General features: G+C 37.8%; 3 protein-coding genes across 3 annotated transcripts; all 3 read left to right on the top strand.

The window, feature by feature from the left end:
- Window positions 1-9,304: 9,304 nt before the first annotated feature.
- LOC123879589 (adenosine 5'-monophosphoramidase HINT3-like) lies at window positions 9,305-12,729 on the top strand. Its single transcript, XM_045927386.1, has 3 exons — window positions 9,305-9,660; window positions 10,830-11,023; window positions 12,600-12,729. Exons 1-3 carry the CDS (start codon window positions 9,441-9,443, stop codon window positions 12,624-12,626), a joined length of 441 nt encoding a protein of 146 aa, XP_045783342.1. The 5' UTR covers window positions 9,305-9,440; the 3' UTR covers window positions 12,627-12,729.
- A 2,321-nt stretch (window positions 12,730-15,050) lies between these two features.
- Window positions 15,051-17,828, top strand: LOC123879571 (motile sperm domain-containing protein 2-like). Its single transcript, XM_045927352.1, has 2 exons — window positions 15,051-15,489; window positions 16,564-17,828. The coding sequence occupies exons 1-2, from the start codon at window positions 15,234-15,236 to the stop codon at window positions 17,634-17,636; spliced, it is 1,329 nt and encodes a 442-aa protein (XP_045783308.1). The 5' UTR covers window positions 15,051-15,233; the 3' UTR covers window positions 17,637-17,828.
- A 1,110-nt stretch (window positions 17,829-18,938) lies between these two features.
- On the top strand, window positions 18,939-20,962 carry LOC123879570 (motile sperm domain-containing protein 2-like). Its single transcript, XM_045927351.1, has one exon. The coding sequence runs from the start codon at window positions 19,069-19,071 to the stop codon at window positions 20,425-20,427; it is 1,359 nt and encodes a 452-aa protein (XP_045783307.1). The 5' UTR covers window positions 18,939-19,068; the 3' UTR covers window positions 20,428-20,962.
- The last annotated feature ends 1,359 nt before the right edge of the window (window positions 20,963-22,321 follow it).

The following is a 22,321-nucleotide window of genomic DNA, read 5'->3' as shown; positions in this document are numbered from 1 at the left end:
TGGTTTTTTTCGAAAAGATTACAGTATGACACAAAATAACCAAAATAGTTTTTAACATTTTGAGAGGCACTATTAAGATTTAAATCGCCTAAAATAATAATAAATCCATTCAAGTTATTAATAAATGATTCTACTTTGCAAAACCAATCAAAATAGTCAGAGTCACTTGCACTTGGCTTGATATAAACGACACAAACATAAACAGAACGATTGCGTAGCGTAAAGACCACCCAGAGGTCCTCACCGGCATCAGTCTCGAGGTCTCGTCGGCGGCGCATCAGAATGCCATGGCGCGCCAGGATCATTACGCCTCCACAAGGCGTGCGGCGATCTCGGCGCATGACACTCCAACCACCACATGCCACCTCCGAGTCCCCGACCGATTGGTCGAGGAACGTCTCCGTGGTTGCCACAATATCTACTGGTGTTTGCAATAGGTTGTTTCTCCAGACATTAAGTTTGGTCTTGATGCCACGCACGTTTTGATAGAACAGGCTAAGAGTGGTTCTATTGCCGGGAATTGTTTGGTCGGCGGGGGTCACGAAATGTCTGCTGGGACTGTGCTGCTGTGTCACGTAGGGAGTTGGAGGGTTTCCGAAGTTGTATCCATGGCTTTATTTTAGCATTGACGGGCCATACGCTTTGCGTGTAGCAGGTCTCATAGTCAGCCTCGGGCACCGTGATTTTGTAAGATTTGTAGTTACCTTTAGGCTTAAGCTCCTCCACAGCGCACGCTCCACTCGGACAAAGTTGTTGAAGGTACTTGAGAACATCATTTGCGTCGGATTCCATATTCCATAGGTGGAGGTATTTTCGTGGCTCAACGGCTTTTAGAGATGTTACTGACGGACCAGCTGTACCCCGAAGTGAAAGTGGTCGTACGCTTTTCCTGCTCCGGGCCACTGTACTCCACTCGCTTGCGGTGGTGTTATTTCCTAAATTCGACTGATGTTCACTGTCTGATATTCCGACCACGGCGGGCTCGGCACTCTCAATTAAAGTGTGGGAAGTAACTCCAGTATTTTGGGGGCGCGGGGCTGCCACTAAAGACTGCGAAGGGTTACATTTTGTAGTTATAGGTGTAGGTATATGTTGACCAGGAACGGATACAAGTGTGACGGAAGCATGCGGTTCAGCTGGCATATTTGGGTTTCCATTGATATTATGCACTTGCCCCTTGATAAACTTCTCGATTAAACTTGTTTGTGATGCGTAAAATTCCTCTAACTTACTTTGATAAACAGCAATTGTTGACGTCGCTTGATGTAATTGACTTTTTAATTCAGAAATTTCCTCCCGTAGGCCTTTAACTTCTAAGTGCAGATTTTTAATCGTAGTGTTATTTTGGATTTCACCGTCATTCGGGACCGCAGCGGGTCTTTTTCGGAACGTTATTTAATTAATTATTTATTTATTTAATTATTTAATTAGAACGGACCTCTTAAGTCCAATTACACTAATTAAATTAAGTAACACAATAAAAATAAATTTGTCAAAGTAATTAGAATTTGTAAGTTACACAATAAAGTCAATAATAATCAAATATGTCAACTACAAATTTTCACAAAAGTGCAGGATCTGACCTATGAGGTCAGCCCATTTGTCAGCAAATATGTCACAGCGAGGGGACTCCTTCAGCAGCGCGTTCAGCGCTGCCAAAGTGCGCGGTATGGGAGACCTGGCGCGCGCTACCGTGCGACTAAACGGACTCACGAAAAACTTGCGGCGGCGGCGGAGGTAGCTATAGTCAGTGGGTGCGTAAACGGAGCAGAGCTTGTTGTGCAGCTCAGAGCAGTCAGTCACACCCCTAAGAATTTTGCAAATTGTACCAATTTGATCGCACTCTCGTCGGGTTTTAAGCGAGTTGAAACCCAAGTGCCCTTGGAGAAATTTTGTGGGGTACATAAATGGGTAATACCCGTACAATCTCTTATATAAATACCTTAAAAAGGCTTTTTGGACCTTTTCAAGAAGCAAGATGTAAGTGCTTTCGTATGGATTCCAAATACAGGCGCTGGTTTCTAGCTTGGCACGAACCAAAGCATCAAATACTAGTTTTATCGTGTGACAATTTTGAAAATCTCGAGTATTTCGCAAAACAAATCCCAACCGTTTGAATGATTCGGAGGCGAGTGTAGAAATATGGTCATGGAATGTAAGTTTATGGTCAAATATTACTCCTAGGTCCTTTATATTAGTTTGTCTGGGCAACTGAACCCCGTTCATATTATAAGGGAAGTAAACTGGACACCTCTTGCGTCCAAAAGTCATAGCCGAACATTTATCGGTGTTGAACTCCATTCTGTTTTCGTCACTCCATTTGATGACAGCATCAATATCATTCTGAAGTTCAACACATTCAGCCTCAGATTTTATTTCCATAAACAATTTCAGGTCATCAGCGTATAGCAAACACTTGGCCCTTTCAAGCACTGATGGTAGGTCATTGATCATTATCAGGAAAAGGAGAGGGCCAAGAATCGAGCCTTGACTGACGCCTGAACGAGTGTGGTAGGATTTGGATTCATACAAGCCAAGCCGCACAAATTGTTTCCGGTCTTGAAGATAATTTGCCATAAGTTGTAAGAGGTTGGGAGCGAAGCCAATCTTACTCAACTTGGATAATAATATATCATTGTTGACCCTGTCGAACGCTTTCCGAAAGTCAAAGTAAAGGACATCCACTTGTCCGCCACGATCTAAGCATTCGGAAATGTAGTCGACCAATGTCAATAGGTTACTATTAACCGATCGCTTGCTCCTAAAGCCGTGCTGTTCGTCAGAGAGAAACACATTGACCTGCTTATAAATTATTTCATGTAGTATGCTCTCAAAAACTTTAGCCGGTGTAGACAGGATAGCTATAGGGCGGAAATCCTCAACAGCTACGGTATTACCAGTTTTAGGAATAGGCGTAACTCTTGTTATATTAGTGTCCTGCCTCCTGTGGGATCCAACTGGAGTGAGACTGTTGTCTCCGCCTCTTTTAGAGGAGCAAGCACAAGCAGGGCATATCCAAGAAGAAGCATTAGTCGAATCAATACTTTTTGCGCCACTGCATAAAAGGTGGTAGGTTTTATGTTTACATTCCTCTATGCTGCATATTAAGGATTCCTCATCGGCACCCACAACACTACAACAAGCTGCGCAGCTCATTTTGCGTTCGTTAGGCAATAGTGGGTAGGTAGGTAAAATAAAAAGTGCAATATCGCGTCGCTAACCGCTGCAAACGGGCTCCGACAGGGACGCAGCGTCGCTTTCCACTCACGCGCACAAGGGACAGCTGCTAGGTACGCCGGGTTCAACGACCGGCGGTCACCGGCCGACCTTGGCACATTTGTTATAGTTGATACAAATACACAGATTTAATTTTAGTTTAGTTTTTAGCTTCACACTATTTTCACACTAGTTTAGTTTAATGATTATATAGAAAACACTTTTATCTCCATATAACTCGTAATTTTAGTTAAATATCACTTGTTTTTCTTCAGTTATTATTTATTTATGACAGAGCGTCGTGAACTTGACGTTCGCGTGTCGCGTTTATATTAAGTATGTATTGGTGTTCAATGGATGACAATAAATCATTGCCCAACACTTGGGTAGATATTATCTACCTGTTTGCATTTCAGAGTTCAGACGCCTTTTTAACCCCCGACCTAAAAAGAGGGGTGTTATAAGTTTGACGTGTGTATCTGTGTATCTGTGTATCTGTCTGTGGCGTCGTAGCTCCTAAACTAATGAACCGATTTTAATTTAGTTTTTTTTTGTTTGAAAGGTGGCTTGATCGAGAGTGTTCTTAGCTATAATCCAAGAAAATCGGTTCAGCCGTTTGAAAGTTATCAGCTCTTTTCTAGTTACTATAACCTTAACTTGTCGGGGGTGTTATAAATTTTTTAATTTACACTTGTTAACAGAACAAGATAAACAGCACTAAAACCCAACTACTACCCGCTAACTGCCGATAGATAGCAATAGATCCATACTAATATTATAAATGCGAAAGTGTGTCTGTCTGTCTGTCTGTTACTTTTTCACGGCCCAACAGTTTAACGATTCTGACGTTTGGTTAGCTTATATCCCGGGGACGGCATAGGTTATTTTTTATCGCGGAAAATCAAAGAGTTCCCACGGGATTCCCAAAAACCCTTCCGCTTAACCGATTTGTATGAAATTTGGTACCTAGGTAGCTTGCATATATAGGTATTTTTAAAAACCTAAATCCATGCGGGCGAAGTCGTGAGCACTATTATACTTTCAATAATAATAGTAAAAAACTGCACAACTCTGCGACCAAAACCAAAAAGTATGTAATCACTACGTTTTAATTGGTTTTAAGGTGCATGAGACGGGTCTGCCCGCGAAATTCAAATTTAATTTGGTTTCTCGCAATTTGTAAACTAATTCGACAACATAAAATGGCATTCCAATAGCGCCAATGGCAAAATTATTTCCACAGGTTTATATAAAAATCTTAGCTTGAAAGTGTTCAGTTTAAGAAATTAGTCCAAATAATGAGTTTGTCGTGAGTTGCTCACAAATTAGTTGATACTCTGACTTGAACGCTTTCAAGTAAAGATTTTTATATAAACCTGTGGAGATGATACTGTAGCAGCCATGCAGCGTATGATAGATAACTGATAAATAAAAAATACCACTACATATTATCAGTTGTATTACTTGGGCTGTATTTACAATATGTGCCTTGGTTACAATTAAAACTGTGGTAGAAAAACGAGGGCCGGAGCTTGATGCTAGACCGAGGCGTTTCGGTCTTGATAATCTGAAGTGAATTGGTTGAATGCGCTGCCCGGGGTTCGTCCAGGCCAGCAGGATATTCGAATTGTTCCGAATTCAAATTGTGTTCTCTAAGTGACAGCTGCAAAGTGTGTTGCTTTCTTCGCAGCTGCCGGTCTTAAAAGAGGCTGCATGCCTCTACAATACTGCCATTGGCGCTATTAGAATGCCATAAGCCAACTTTGTGGTATTAGTTTACAAATTGCGGGAAACCAAATTAAATTTGAATTTCGCGGGCAGGCCCGTGCCCTGCACCTTAACCAAAACGACAGCGAAGTGGGAACGTCAGCCGCGCGGCGGTCGCCTCCCATTAGGTAGGTATATCACACTAATATTATAAAGGCGAAAGTTTGTATGTGTGTGTGTGTGTGTGTGTATGTGTGTGTATGTTTGTTACTCCTTCACGCAAAAACTTCTGGACGGATTGGGCTGAAATTTAGAATGGAGATAGATTATACCCTGGATTAGCACATAGGCTACTTTTTATCCCGGAAAATCAAAGAGTTTCCACGGGAATTTTAAAAAACCTACATCCACGCGAACGAAGTCGCGGGTATCAGATAGTATTTTAGTACAGCAGTTGCGTAGGTGTGCAGTGTGCACGGATAGATTCGTCCGCCGAGTGACTCTAAGCTCCCTATGAGACCCATAGTTAGCGACCATGTCTCGGATCCATATGTCATCACTGACAACACGCACTGTTCAAAGGCTTTGGTCTTCAAGCATGGGATTCATCATCATCATCATCAGCCACAGGCTGATGATGATGATGATGTGAGTGGACGTCCACTGTTGGATATAGGCCTTCCCTATAGAGCGCCACCACACCCGGTCCTCAGCCTTCCTCATCCAGCCACTTCCCGCCAGCCGCTTTATATCGTCGGTCCATCGTGCTGGAGGGCGTCCCACACTACGCTTGCTTAAACGCGGTCTCCACTCAAGGACTTTCCGGCTCCAACGGCCATCGCCTCTACGACAGGCATGGCCTGCCCACTGCCACTTCAGCTTGCTAATAGTTTGGGCTATGTCAGTGACCTTGGTTCTCCTGCGGATCTCCTTGTCAGTGACTAGGAGATCCGCAGGAGAACCAAGCATGGGATTAATATCACAAGTGTAAATTAAAAATCTATAACACCCCCGACAAGTGAAGGTTACAGTAGCTAGAAAAGAGCTGATAACTTTCAAACGGGTGAACCGATTTTCTTGGATTATAGCTAAGAACACTCTCGATCAAGCCACCTTTCAAACTTAAAAAAACTAAATTAAAATCGGTTCATTAATTTAGGAGCTACGCCATAGACAGATACACAGATACACACGTCAAACTTGTAACACCCCTCTTTTTGGGTCGGGGGTTAAAAATAATAATATGGGCTGTCACAACAGAACCCCAAGATTGTGACTAATAAAAGTCAATGGGAATTCGATTACTGAACAATAATAGACCACTTTGATCATCCCGAGGGTGCAATATAGCACCCTATGGGTTGGTAAAGGACGCTAATCTAATGAATGTGGTGTTAATCTAATTAATGAATAAAAAAAAACAAAAATAGGTATAAGTTTAGATTAAGTATATTACAAAATTAATATTATAAGTGACTAGCCGATGCCCGCGACTTCGCCCGCGTGGATTTAGGTTTTTTGAAATCCCGTGGGGAACTCTTTGATTTTCCGGGATAAAAAGTAGCCTATGTGCTAATCCAGGATATTATCTATCTCCATTCCAAATTTCAGCCAAATCCGTCCAGTAGTTTTTGCGTGAAAGAGTAACAAACATACACACACACACACACACACACACACATATAAACTTTCGCCTTTATAATATTAGTGTGATAGTTGTTAAGGTTGTTGCAATATAAAACGCAACAGATAAAATAGTTATATATAAAAATTAAAAAAAAATTAAAAAAAAATCTACTTAATGTATGGAAGGAAAAGGTCATTGACTGATCTATCAACGCACAGCTCAAACTACTGGACGGACTGGGCGCGTAGATAGCTTATAATATGACGTAGACATCCGCTAAAAAGGATTTTTGAAAATTCAACCCCTAAGGGAGTAAAATAGGGGTTTGTTTGGGTAGCTTACACGCGCGAAGTGGCGGGCATTAGCTAGTCTTCTTCTATCCATACTAATATTATATATGCGAAAGTGTCTGTCTGACTGTCTATCTGTCTGTCTGCTACCTTTTCACGGCCCAACAGTTTAACCGATTCTGACGTAATTTGGTACAGGGTTAGCTTAGGTATATCCCGGGGACGGATAGGCTACTTCTTATCCCGGAAAATCAAACAGTTTCCACGGGATCTTTAAAAACCTAAACCCACGCGGACGAAGTCGCGAGCATCCTCTAGTAAACAATAAGACCGCTTCAATCATCCCGAGGGTGCAATAGCACCCTATAATGAGAGGTTTGCCACGTGCGACCGCGAGAGGGTGCTAATAGGGTGTAAATCGAATTATAACACCCTTATTTACACCCTTAAATTATTTACACGTGCCACATTAGGTAGTTGTAAGAGGTGATAGCTTAGTGGAAGACGTCACCTCCTAGTAAGGGATTTGAAGTTCGATCCCGGGCAAGCACCTCTATTTAAAAATCCATACTATAATCACACTAATATTATAAAGGCGAAAGTTTGTGTGTGTGTGTGTGTGTGTGTGTGTGTGTGTGTGTGTGTGTGTGTGTGTGTGTGTATGTTTGTTACTCCTTCACGCAAAAACTACTGGACGGATTTGGCTGAAATTCGGAATGGAGATAGATAATATCCTGGATTAGCACATAGGCTACTTTTTATCCCGGAAAACCAAAGAGTTCCCACGGGATTTCAAAAAACTTAAATCCACGCGGACGAAGTCGCGGGCGTCAGCTAGTATTATAAATGCGAAAGTCTGTCTGTCTGTCTGTCTGTTACGCTTTCACGGCCCAACCGCTGAACCGATTTTGATGAAATTTGGTACAGACCTGGGCTACATCCCGGGGAAGGACATAGGCTACTTTTTATCCCGGAAAATCAAAGAGTTCCTACGGGATTTAAAAAAACCGCTATCCACGCGGGCGTACTAGGTACCTACCTACTGCAGGTAGGTACCTAGTCTAGTAGTACTAGATACATTTATTATTTTAAAATATAAGCTAGTCTTTATCAAAATTATTAGGTAGATACAGAACCCATATCTAAATCCAACTCGCACTTGGCCAGTTTTTTTATTTTGCCGCCTAATTAACACCTCATGGGCGGATCTGTGTAATTTGTAATTTAATACTAAACGCATGTCGATATACGATACGTTATTAAAAAACATTTGTATCTTTTTTCCAATAGTTTTGCAAGAAAAATATAAGGAATGATGAATAGTTACCTACTATTAATTAACGTTATTTTATTATTTTATTATTATACTAGCTGTGCCCGCGACTTCGTTCGCGTGAAATAGTGACCGCGCTTTATATTATAGCCACGGACGCTCAGGCGCGCGTGATTATTTAAATTGACATAACTTTTTTATTTATGAACCGATTGACATGAAATAAACACTAAATGCTAAGTGAAGCTTACTACAATATATTAGTGAAAACCGTATCTAAATCGAATAAGCCGTTTCTGAGATTAGCGTGCACAAACACACAGACAAACAGACAAACAGACAAAAAAAAATTAATTACAATTTCGGGTTCGGCATCGATATAATAACAACCCCTGCTACTTTTTTTTTATATATTTCCATTGTGCAGACACCACTTTTCTACAATTTTATTATATGTATAGATAAAGAATTAGTACTAATGTTTGCTCTTCACTCTTATGAGAATCGCGATAAGAAAGAAAGAGATAATACCGCGAAACGCAAACTGTATCATAGTCTTTCGCGCCGCGATTGGCGATTCGCATGAGAGCGAGCATAAAATGTTAATTCGTGTGTGGGATAAAAATAAAATTGAACTTTGTTGATGACAATTTTATGTTTCTTTAGTCTGTGTAAACGAGTACATTACTCTATGTTTCTTCGTGAGTCTAAGACTTGTGTGTGCTGTCATGGCGTCTTGGTCCGATTGTGTAATTTGTAACTCTAAAGATATTAAATAGAAATAGTTATGATCTCAAGTTGTTATTATTTATTACGGTCTACAACATTCCTCCGGAGCAGCAAGAATAAACTTTGTCCCCGAAAGAAAACTTGAACAAGCCATTTTTAACCCCCGACCCAAAAAGAGGGGTGTTATAAGTTTGACGTGTGTATCTTGTATCTGTGTGTTTGTGTATATATGTATCTGTGTATCTGTCTGTGGCACCGTAGCGCCTAAACTAATGAACCGATTTTAATTTAGTTTAGCTTTGTTTGAAAGGTGGCTTGATCGAGAGTGTTCTTAGCTATAATCCAAGAAAATCGGTTCAGCCGTTTGAAAGTTATCAGCTCTTTTCTAGTTACTGTAACCTTCACTTGTCGGGGGTGTTATAAATTTTTAATTTTTACACTTGTTATATTATTTTAAAACATGGCTGTACACGCAACATTCTTTGCCTGGAAAAAAAATCTGGTAGAAAAAAAAGTTGTACCTTATCTTTTGACAGTGACATTGACAAGTTTCAAAAACCCAAACAAAGTTAGAGAAAGTGTTCGCAAAATTGAAAAAATGAGTGATAAAATTGGTTCTGAAACGCCTAGGATAGAGAAATCTGCGTGTATATTCTGCAATATAGCCAACAAATTGGAAAACACCGAGATTCTGTTTGAGGATGACGATGTATGCGTTTTTCGCGATATCAAACCGGCTAGTGATTATCACGTATTAATTATACCCAAGAGGCATATTGAGGATGCAAAAAGCTTGACATCAGCTGATAAGGACTTGGGTATGTACGTCACCTATTCCGTGATCACGTCTTACGTCGTAAAAACCAGGTCCTCACCACCAGAACGTCTTTGATTGGTAATCCATAGGTACTAATATTATAAACTAGCTAACGCCCGCGACTTCGTCCGCTTGGAATAAGGTTTTTCGAAATCCCGTGGGAACTCTTTGATTTTCCGAGATGGAAAGTAGCCTATGTGCTAATCCAGGATATTATCTATCTCCATTCCGAATTTCAGCCAAATCCGTCCAGTGGTTTTTTCGGTGAAGGAGTAACAAACACACACACACACATATACAAACTTTCGCCTTTATAATATTAGTGTGAAGTGTGATGCGAAAGTGTGTCTGTCTATCTGCTAGATTTTCACGGCCCAACAGTTTAACCGATTCTGACGTTTGGTACAGAGTTAGTTCACATCCCAGGGACGGACCTATGCCACTTTTAATCCCAGAAAATTAATGAATTCCCATGGGATACCTAAAAACTCATCCACTTAACCAATTTATATGAAATTTGGTACCTAGGTAGCTTGCGTCCCTGTAATTGACATAGGTCACTTTAAAAACCTTAATTTGTGAGTATAGTTGTTACAGTCTATGCTTAAAATGGAAACCACTCACGATAGCTTAAACATTAGAAGAGGTGTCTGTTTAACGAACAGTGTCCTGTTATTGTGCCTACAATCTATACTAATAAATAAAATTGGAGTGTCTGTCTGTAATTTCGAAATAACTACCGCATATTAAGGTCATATGGTTATTTGAACGATACTATAACTGAATCACACGTTTTTTAAATTTTTGTCTGTCTGTCTGTCTGTCTGTCTGTTTGAAAAGGCTAATCTTGGGAACGGCTGAACCGATTTTGACGGGATTTTCACAGACAAGTAGAGAATTGACCAGGGAGTAACATAGGCTACTTTTTTAACCGACTTTCAAAAAGGGAGTTGTGTTTTTTAACCTATGTACACCGAAATCTCCGAGATTTCTGAACCGATTTGCGTCATTTCTTTTTTAATCGATAGAGGAACTTTGCAACATTGTTTCAAAAAAAATTTGGAGTCCAACTCCTCGATCCTGATGCTGCAGGGGATCTGACCAATCCACGCGGGCGAAGCTGCGGGCATCAGCTAGTTGTTTATAAATTCCAAACTTTCCAATTTTTAGTTGAGAAACTGTTGACGACTGCCAAAGAGCTTCTCTCCAAAAACAACTTGTCAATAGAGGATGCCAGATTTGGTTACCACTGGCCTCCGTTCCGAAGTGTCAAGCATCTACATCTTCATGCCATAGCACCAGAGTCCAAAATGGGTATGATTGGACGAATGGTATTCAAGAAGGATTCATACTGGTTTGTTTCGGTAAGTTAACTAAGTAATTTTTATTTAAAAAAAAAAGAATATTGGCCATTTTTAATCATGACTAACATTCCCCTTCCCCTCCAACTAAGCGTTAAGTTTGTGCTATAAAGTGGGTACGACAATAGTGCATCGGGTGGGGTTTGAACCGCCGACCTTTTGGATTTCAGTCTGACCTATAACCGTTGAGCTATTGAGGCTTATGAATTGAACTATGTTTGTCTGTGTATTACACAGATATACATAGAGTAGATGATGTAAATAGTGTAAATCTTTTTTTTTATTATTAGTCATGATTAACCCCTATTTCCCTTTCCCCTCCTACTAAGAGTAAAGCTTGTGCTAGGAGTGGGTACAACTAGCCCTTGGAAGGATCTATGGATGATGGATACAGGGCGGTCAGTTGTTCACTGTGCGGTTCTTGGGTTGGTTGGTGTGCTGTGATTCTGGAATGCTTCTATTGGTGTTTGGGAGCATGTAGTGCCCCAGTAGTGGGACTGCTACGGCGAACATCTGTTGACGGAGTAACTAGGCGTTGTCGGCCCCTTGTGCTCCGTCATCAGTGGTGGGATGAAACATTTTGAGGTTTTTAGTCGGTATGAGCCTGACATAACCACTGTGGTATTCATAATGGATTTTCCTCACGAAAAAAAAAAGAGTTGGGTATGAGAATAGTGGAATGGGTGGAGTATGAACTGTCAATCTTTCGGATTTCAGTCCTCTCCATAACTTAGGAGCTATTGAGGCTATAAGTTATACAAAGATTTTAAACTTTACAAAGACTAACGGCCGTATTCACAATCATTACTGTGAGGTCTCACAGTGTGCTCTTGTATGCATAGTGTAGGTTCCACCAATCAGATCATTGTTAATTGGGTATTTTCCTACTTTTGAATTTGATAAATATTATTACTTTATTATAAACTAGGATAAAAATAATGACCTACGCTGAAAAAAATATTAAAATCCAACAAAGATTTACAAAGTTACAGGCATTTTAATTTTGGAGTGGCAGGGTATTCTATCCTTTTCTCGCAAAACGAAAATTTGTATGAAACCGCACGAAGCTACTATGGCATTAGTGACGGAGTGACGTCAAAATGCTATTATCGCTATCTCTGTCTAATCTGAAATATTTAAATGCTTATAACTTTTTTATTATTTGATCAATTTAATTAATTTTTTCAGTTTGTCATTATTTTTACTCTAGTCTATACTAATATTATAAAGAGGAAACCTTTGTATTTTTGTATGTTTGTATTGAATAGGTTCAAAAACTACTGGACCGATTTCAAAATTTCTTTTACCATTACTTAGAGGGATTCTTCCGAATCCGTATAGGCTATATTTTATCCCGGAACACCCGTGCGAAGCCGGGGCGGGTCGCTAGTTTATAATAAAGTAATAAAAAAACTAGAGTAAAATACCCTATTAACGTGACACAGTCATCTGAATGGTGGAACCTACACTGCGCATTCGAGCGCGCTATGACACCTCATAGTAATGTTTGTGAACACGGGTGTAGTAAATTTTATACACAATATAACATAATAGCAAATAGTAACTATTTATTTTTCAGCCCGAGTACGTTGTGTCGAGACTGTGATAGAAAGAGTAGAGGACTGAAGACATTGTTATTTGGAATTAATTATTTATATAAAATATTAATGTAAAATAAAATATCTAGTGATTAATTTTAGACAGTAAAACAATAAAAATTTCTATGGACTGGTAATGGGATGCCATTTTTGAAGCAGACTCATAGGTGTCAAAAGGTGTGTAAACCCCAAGCCAATATCTATGTAGTCTATGCACATTGCACATAAATGTCACACTGCACACAAGTGTAAGATTTTTTTTTTGACTTTGTCTGTGTTGGTGTTAGCTGGCGGGCGTGCTCTTCCTTTTTGGAGTGTTTTTTTTGTTAAAACTGACTGGGAAGCGCTCTAAAGGGGTGCCGTGCGTATGTCGGCGAGCGCCGGCACAGACGAGGTCCATACTTGTATAGTTTAACTAACCTGTTACAAATAGCTACAAACTTGACATTGGCTAACCTTTGTAAAGCCAAGCCGGAAGAGAGAGAAAAAAAAAATGATTTTTTTTTATTTTTTTTAATATATATGGAGTTTTATGATATCTTTGATATTATAAATCTCTAGATAGGCAAAGTATATTCAATTTTATTGCATTTTAAAAGTGAAGACTAATTCGTATGTTTGTATCAGACTATGTAGATATTGGTGCGGGGTTAAGGCACCTTTGATACCTACAAGTGTGCTTCAAAAATTAGTGGCCCGTTAGCTGGGTAGTTTGATAATTATTATAATAGTAAAATTATTTGTGTACTGTGTAATAAATGTTACTGTATTGAAAAGTGAAACTTGGGATTTTTGGCGCCATCTATTGACAATTTAACTTGTTAAAAATATTTGGCTAGTAAATTGTTTCTCTCATACACAACTCTAAAAATATACTAAAATGACAGCTTTTAATAATACGTCAAAATGTATTGCTATCCCTTTCATATTGCTCCCTGCAGAAAAGGATAGCAATGTCAATTTAGTTAGAAATTGGCGCCGATTCTGTTGTCTTCCTCTAAACTAGGACGGAGCATGAATATTACATTACACTCTAAATTATAGTGCACGCTACAAATTTAAACAATAGGCTCGCGACTGGCAGCTAAAGTCATGAGGTTTGACAGCTTTAAATTAAATTTAAAACTGTCAAACTGTGTCTGTCCTTTTCATATTACGTTAGTAAGAAGAGGATATGAATATTCTAAAATTTAGTTGTGCTCAGAATCAGTACCAATATATATTATTATGTACAGGAGAATTAGCCACACTTGTTTTAAAATCTTGGGATTTTTAACCGACTTATATATAGTAGGTCAGCTCAAAATGTATTATTATTCCTTGCTTGGGTACAAATATTATTTGTTTTGTAAGAAATTTATAATAAAATTGTTTTGTTAACTATTCAATTGTTTTTTTTTGTGTGACTAAAACCCAAAGATATTTAAGTTTAATTATAGTGTGTGTAATGTGCAGATGGATTTACGATTGCTGCCTGCCAAATCTGGAGCCGATTCATGAGGTGCAACGCAAACCTACTGAGTAGAGTGGACTTGAAACACTGTCTTGTTCCTCATCCTCTATCGTAATTCTCTCTTTATGTGTGTGTTGCAACGAAGTAATAGGTAGATATAATGCACTGATATCAAGAGATACTGAATTTTATCAAATGTCGATAAGAAAAAATAAGTCTGATGTCCATCCATCGTAGGTCCATGTACAAGGAGTAGGTACAAGGTCCAACTTTGAGGCGTAGTGATTACATGCTCTTTGCTTAAAGGTTTGTATGAAAGCGAAACAATCGATAGCAAAAAATATACGGTCTCAATATTAATAAAACTTTATGCTTAGATTAAGAATAAAATTGGTCTCCGCTGATCTCGGAGTTTATTGTTAGTTAGAAATAACGCAGCGGAAACCAGTCCTTAATCTAGACTTGATGAGGATATAGGTACAGACCTTAGACCTATTAGGCGCTTCGCCCATCACGGCCACGTCTGACTATCGGTGGCCAATTTCTTGTCAGTATAGATTTTATGACCGACTTTTTGTAGAACGTGGGCGTTTCATTTCAATATTGCAATCGGTAATAATTAAATTGTTTCATTTTTGCCAACAAAAAATCGATCATGTGAAGCACCATAGGCCAGGTCGACTGCATATCTATACATTTAATAAAATATGGGAAAGTGTGTTAGTTTAATGGTTTATCCTTCAATCACGCTGCAAAGGTGCAGTCTTACGTAAAATATGTTATCAAAGCACATCTCTAGAATGCGCTGAATACTGAAAGTTCCAAAATCAAAGAAATGGTGCTGAAATATGTATAATGTGATAACGAGTTATATCGATATAGTCGAGTCAAATATCGATTTAGCAAAAATCGTTCGTCGTTACCACACTACTGTTTTATCCATTTTATCTCTATGGTTCTGTCATTTTGTTCGTCATATGACATTGACGTTTTTATTAAGTTTTTTTTATTTGAATTTCGAAGTGGTTTTATTTTTCGTTAACTAAAAACTTTAGAAAATTGATAGAAAATAGTTTGAAAATCAATTAAACACGCTTAAATCAAACGCACATTGAAGGCACAAATTTTTCTTTCTGAAAGAATACCGAACTAGTGGTTTAAAATGGCGAAAATCGCCGAAATACGTCTGCTTTTTGAAGCGAAAATTAAGGACGGTATACCCGACCCGCCGGGATCTTTTGATATCCGTGATCTGGAGAGAGTTAAGAGTGATAAGTATTTGTACAGAGTGTTAGAACACTCTCAGAATAGTGTACAACATGCAGTGGATATGCTATACGATATTATGGTATGGAGAAAAAATATAGGAGCCAACGAAATCACTCACGAAACTGTTAACATTGACTACTTGAAAGAAGGTGAATATTTTCATATCTATTCCATCATACTCATTATTCTCAACCCATAACCGGCCCACTACTAAGCACGGGTATCCTTAGAATGAGAAGTGTTAGGGCATAGTTAATTAGTAGTTTAATGTTTGTGAACTTTTCTTTGGAGATTGTTGTGGTGTTCAAAAAATTCAAAATTCAAAATTTCTAAAAGCATCTACCACTGGTTCGGAATGCCTTTTCTACCGAGAAGAACCAGCAAGAAACTCGGCGGTTGCTCTTTTCAAAAATTTGATATACAATATTATGCCATGTATAAAAGCAATTGAAGTACTGCGCATTGCTGGAGCGAATTGCAGGTCAAATCCACGCTTTTTTATCATTTACATAATCTTCGATAGTATAATATGTGTGATAGTGTGTGCTTTGTGTTTGTGTTTCCGATTGTTTAGTTTTAATACTGTCTCCATTAAAAAAAAAAAGTTCACTATAATACTGGCCAAGTGCAGATTCACAGACTTCACACACCTTTGAGAACATTACACAGAACTTTCTGGCATGCAGGTTTCCTCAGAACTTTTTCCTTCACTGATAAAGCATATAATATATAATTGCTTACACACACACACACACACAATATACCTCAAAACTTAAATGCCGTAGATCCCGTACACACACTTATAACTTTTCAGAGCTATGTTTTAAGTAGTTAATTAGTTATCACTTGTTTTAATATGAAGGAAAACATCATGAGGAAAGTTAACGTGCATATTTGAGACTTCCATGTTCTCAAGGTGTGTGAACTCTGCCAATCTGCAAAGAGCAACCGCCGAGTTTCTTGCTGGTTGATCCAGTGGTTAGATTACTTTGACAATTCAAAAGTACTTGTAAAAAGTTTATTTGAATAAAAATCTAATCTATTCTATTCTGCACTTGGCTAGAATGGTATATTATAGCCAAACCCTTTTCTTTCTGAGAATAAGAATAAGAAGTGTTAAGTGTTATGTGTGAGAGAAGAACCATTCTCAGTAACGGGTCGGTGAAGGGTTGATGATGAAAACTTTCAGTGACTTAATATTGTTTCCTGTCTCTTTTTTTCAGGGGTCTTCTTTCCTCACGGTCGTGATATAGATAGCTGTTTACTATTTATTATGAAAGCAAAACTTTACGTTAAAAGTCAGAAAGACATTGAGGAGGTGAAAAAAGTAATAATTTATTGGTTGGAAAGAATCGAAAGGGAAGAGGACGGAAAAAAAATAACTCTTTTCTTCGACATGGACGGCTGTGGTCTAAACAACATGGATATAGAGATCATAATGTATATGGTTACGTTGTTGAAAAACTACTACCCGAATATGATAAACTATGTCATAGTATTTCAGTTACCGTGGATGCTTACGGCTGGTTTTAAGATTGTTAAGGGCATATTACCTGCTGCAGCTGTGGAACGACTGCGAATGGTTAGCAAAGACAAGTTGAAAGATCTAGTTGCTCCCGAACAGGCTTTAGTAAGCTGGGGTGGGAAGGACAACTATGTATTCAAATTTGCTCCCGAAAATCGTGTAAATATAGACAAGCAATTGAAACATGTAAGCTTCTCAGAAGAATGCCAGACCGAAGAAATGTTACTTTTGAATCCAAGCAAATTGTTAAACTTTAGGAACGATAACGAAATAATTTCAGCACAGCTAACGATAACTAACATGGATGAAAGCTGTGTTGCATTTAAAATTAGAACAACTGCACCTGAAAAATATATTGTACGTCCTAGCTTGGGTACATTGACTAGTAAAGCATCACAAACTATAAACATCATCGTTAATTCGGGTTTTCTTTTATCATCCGTGGAAAAGGATAGATTTCTAGTTGTTTCCATCAGAGTTCCCAATTCTAATATATCACAGAAAGATTTGGGTGATCTATGGAAAAGCAGTGCCAGTCAAGCAAATGAGTATAGACTAAAATGCTCATCCATAGATTCAAGAGAAAATTTAAACAAATCAAACACAAAAATCCGTGATACTAATTCTATTGAGTACAAACTTGATCATTTACAGGCGAGTCACAAAAACTTGATTAAAAATATGAATATAGTGAAAATGTATCAACTTTTTACACTATTATTGAGTTTTGTTGGTCTAATTTTTGGATATTATACATACAAAAATATGTAATAAGTGAAAACGGGTATTGTACATAGTTAAGTAAATTTCTATAAAAATTGTTGATTTTTCCAAAGTTTTCTAGTGATATTTTATTTCTAGTACTTAATGGTAAAAACTTGAGTAAATCATGAAAAATGTAAGTAAGTTACATATATTTTGTATTGATGAGTAAATAAAAATGTGCATGCCTTGATTATTTAATTTTTTAGTCTCTTGTATAAGAAATAAATACTTTTCAATTTTGTTTGTTGTTTTAGCAGCAATGTAATGTATGTTAAGCCTTCTACTTTAGAACAATACTCAGAAAATTGGCACATTTTTACCAACCAATCTCCAATGTGCCTCGCTCAAGCTACTCGACACTGGCAAAGTGCATTGTGCTGGCTTGGCACTACAAAAAGCCACCAAACAAGAAAAGAAGAAGAATAGTATGCAATCTGTGAAAATTTTAACTCTCTACCCATTACGGTTCACGAGATACGGCCCGCTGACAGACAGACAGCGCAGGCTCAGTAATAGGGTCCCATAGATTCCTTTCGGGTACCCTAAAAACAGTAAAAACTCACTCTCAGCTTTCATCAGACTAACTCGCTCTAAATTCAAACTAGTTGATGAGGAACTTCCAGGTCAGTTTCTTAAAGATTTCTAAAAGTTACAGATGGTACTGATCATGCCTTTCCAAGGAAATTGGAGGAATTAGTATAATGGTGTCATAATAATGTATGCAATTTAGATAAAGTGTACAAGTGAATTAATAGCATCATTGGCCAATTTTGTTGGTGACCAACAAATCAGGACGTCTAGAACACCCATTAAGAATATTGTGACTTGTAAAAAGCAGTGTTTCCACTTTAGGAGATTGTGCCCTATATTAGGGTAAAACGACTAAAATCAGCCAGCTTGGGGGTTTTTTTTATTTGTTGATTTATATCTGTGATAAAATCGAACCTCATTCAGTTTTTATCTTTAACCATTTTTCTCTCCAATGTTCGTCGCGGAATGATAGCATATTTTTATAGCTATAATTTCTAACTGCCCAGATATTAATCATTCGTAAGAGATTGATAGGTAGTTGACAACATAATTTGAAACTGACTCAGGATTTAAATTGTGATATTATATTAATTGAAAATATAAAATGCTTTTTTATAATAATTATTATTGAGCCCTAAATCGGGTTAAATATTTATTAATTTTAATTATTTATTTAATTTCTGGGGAGAATTTCTATAGAAACTGGGGTAAAACTAAAATCGTGAGTGGAAACACTGTTAGAAATGTCTACCATTACCGGAAATGTCAAAACAAAATGTCATAACAACCGTCAACAAAAGTGCTTGGTACCCTAAAAATCATTAAATTAATATTTCCGCTATTTGTTCATGTGGTTTTAAAGGTCCACGGTTTAATTCCTAGAGTGAGTCGTGAGAGAAGTACAAAAATGACGACAGCCGATCTACGGAGTTTGATAACAGCGAAACTAAAGGAAAACCCTGACCATGGGTTCCATACATTGGACTTGGATCGGATAAAGGATGAGAAATATTTGAAACGAGTGATGAAGCATTGCGAAAATGACCCGAAACAGGGCGCGGACATGCTGTGGGAGATATTTAGTTGGCGGAAATCGGTATCCGCTAACGAAATTAACGAGACCAACATCAGAATGGATTACATACTTGAAGGAGGATTCTTTCCTCACGGACGCGATATCGATGGATGCCTTCTTTTGATAGTCAAGTCGAAAAAACACGTGAAAGGTACCAAAGACTTCGAGGAATTGAAAAAAGTTATCATATACTGGTTCGATCGTATTGAACGCGAAGAAAATGGCAACAAAATAACACTATTTTTCGATTTAGACGGATGTGGTTTGAACAATATGGATATGGAGTTAATTAAGTATGTAATATCACTATTCAAGTGTTACTATCCAAGCTTTTTGAACTATATACTAATTTATAACATGCCCTGGGTCCTATCTGCTGCATTTAAGATAGTTAAAACGTTGTTACCCGCACGAGCCGTTGAGAAAATGAAGTTCATATCTCAAGAGTCGTTACACGAGTTTGTTACACCGGATCAAGCGTTAACGAGTTGGGGCGGGCAAGATAATTATGAATTTGAATTTGTTCCGGAAGGTAAGGGTAGCACACCAAAGAAAGTAACGTTTGCCGAACAAGGTGACCACTCGCCAGGAGAAATGTTGCGTTTGAACCCAAATAACTTGATTATCTTCAAGAATGAGAACGAAGAGGTTACCGGACAGTTCACGATAACTAACATGGATGATGGTGCCGTATCGTTTAAAATTAGAACAACTTCACCTGAGAAGTTCCGTGTACGACCAAGTTCTGGCATATTAACGAAAGGTGCAACTCAGACCATACTAATCGTTGTCCAACCAGGATTTCAACTCCGTAACGTAATGAAAGACATGTTCTTAGTCATGTCCGTGCAAATTCCTAAAACAGATTTGTCTCAAAAGGAGCTAAGTGACATATGGGCGAATTCGTCTGGCAGCAAAGTTGACGAATACAGACTAAAATGCCAATTCCCCGTTAAAGATTTACCCAAAAATGGCAATTTGGAAGTCGTTAATCACGAAAAGCCCGAATCGGTCGCAAATGCATTGAACAACCTCCAAATGAACTATGAAATTTTACACCGCCAAGTTGATAAGCTTAAACTGTACCAGTTCCTTACGTTACTCGTTACTTGTGTTGCTGTTATATTGGGATTCCTTGTCTACCAAAACACCAATGATAACGATAACAATAAATATTGTGAACGCATCTAGCCCTCGATGCTAGTGGTTTTTCACACCACTATTGATATTTATATAATGTTGTACTGCCTGTCTATATTTTTGTTAATCATTAACATATTATTGTACGTCAAATGTTGTAGTTTAATGCGTTTAGTTGAACAATTGCATATCGCTAAATAGTTTTGGGCTTTAAAGTATTTTTTTTTCTCAATGTGATTTGCGATCAGTCCCAAGGACTTAGCAAATTAGTCTCTAAATAGTTTTGGGTGTTATCGTTTTTTTTTCCAATGTGATTTGCAATCAGTCTCGAGGACTTTTAGCAAATTAGTTGCTAAATAGTTTTGGGCTTTAAAGTATTTTTTTTTTCAATGTGATTTGCGATCAGTCTCGAGGACTTTTAGCAAATTAGTCACTAAATAGTTTTGGGCTTTAAAGATATTTTTTTCTCAATGTGATTCGTGATCAGTCTCGAGGACTTTCAGCAAATTAGTCGCTAAATAGTTTTGGGCCCTAAAGTTTTTTTTTTTCTCAATGTGATTTGTGATCAGTCTCGAGGACTTTAAACTAATAAAAACAACTTTAAACAAATAAATAAATTGATTGATTGATTGACTAATTAGTCGCTAAATAGTTTTGGGCTTTAGAGTTTTTTTTTAATGTGATTTGCAATCAGTCTTGAGGACTTTTAGCAAATTAGTTGAAGATTACATGTTTAATGCTTTAAGATGTTACCAAATTACTAAGTGTAAGGGGGCAATATACCCTATCTGGGCATTACCAAATTATTAGATTTAAGATGGAAATGTACCCTACTTAAATAAGTTAGTATAACTTTCCCTGTTATGTAATCCCATACTAATGATAGGGACAAAAATCTTGGTGGACGTTAACCATTTTGATACTCCAATCAATCACCAAAAAAATATCAAAAAAAACATTAAAAATTCAATTCAAAAAGGTTTTCAAAATAATTGGAAATTAAATTAAAAAACATAGTTTCGTTTGTGATTGGTTGATGGTTAATGCCCACTGATATGTTTGTCTCTATCATTTGTATGTGACTATGTAACAGAGAAAGCACTATATTTTTCTCTCTATCATTTGTATGGGACTCCATTACAGAGAGAGCGCTATATGTTTGTCTCTATCATTTGTATGTGACTATGCAACAGAGAAAGCACTATATTTTTCTCTCTATCGTTTGTATGGGACTACATAACAGAGAGAGCACTATATTTTTGTCTCTATCAAATGTATGGGACTACATAACAGAGAAAGCACTATATTTTTGTCTCTATCAAATGTATGGGACTCCCATAACAGAGAGAGCACTATATTTTTGTCTCTATCATTTGTATGAGACTATGTAACAGAGAGGGCACTATACTAACTTCTTTCCACGGATAGGATGTGTGGATGGAGTGGATTTAGGTTTACAAAAATCCTGTGGGAACTCTTTAATTTAATCTCTGGCATTTAAAGTAGCCTATGTCCAGGTCTTTTATTCCGGTCTGTATCCATATCACGTCAATATGTTGCTCTGTTCGACGTGATTGAAGGACAAACTAGACAACCATCAAACACTCGCATTTATATATCACTAGCCGATGCCCGCGACTTCGCCCGCGTGGATTTAGGTTTTTCGAAATCCCGTGGGAACTCTTTGATTTTCCGGGATATAAAGTAGCCTATGTGCTAATCCAGGATATTATCTATCTCCATTCTAAATTTCAGCCAAATCCGTCCAGTAGTTTTTGCGTGAAGGAGTAACAAACATACACACACACACACACACATACAAACTTTCGCCTTTATAATATTAGTGTGATGCAGGAGATTAATTTAAAAAATTATATATATCTCTTGTTATAAGTATAGGTAGTAGGTACAAATGATTATAAATGCTTCAGTAAAAATAAAGGCA

This window comes from Maniola jurtina, chromosome 28 (assembly GCF_905333055.1).
Source record: "Maniola jurtina chromosome 28, ilManJurt1.1, whole genome shotgun sequence".
In the NCBI taxonomy this organism is placed as follows: Eukaryota; Metazoa; Arthropoda; class Insecta; order Lepidoptera; family Nymphalidae; genus Maniola; species Maniola jurtina.
The sequence above is the reverse complement of the archived record's forward strand: the minus strand, read 5'-3'. Positions and strand labels throughout refer to the sequence as shown.

Coding starts and splice junctions, on each gene's coding strand:
- LOC123879589 (XM_045927386.1), top strand. CDS start 9,441: ATGAGTGATAAAATTGGTTCTGAAACGCCTAGGATAGAGAAATCTGCG. Junction 9,661..10,829: donor ATCAGCTGATAAGGACTTGG/GTATGTACGTCA, acceptor TCCAATTTTTAG/TTGAGAAACTGTTGACGACT. Junction 11,024..12,599: donor ATTCATACTGGTTTGTTTCG/GTAAGTTAACTA, acceptor TTTATTTTTCAG/CCCGAGTACGTTGTGTCGAG.
- LOC123879571 (XM_045927352.1), top strand. CDS start 15,234: ATGGCGAAAATCGCCGAAATACGTCTGCTTTTTGAAGCGAAAATTAAG. Junction 15,490..16,563: donor CATTGACTACTTGAAAGAAG/GTGAATATTTTC, acceptor TCTTTTTTTCAG/GGGTCTTCTTTCCTCACGGT.
- LOC123879570 (XM_045927351.1), top strand. CDS start 19,069: ATGACGACAGCCGATCTACGGAGTTTGATAACAGCGAAACTAAAGGAA.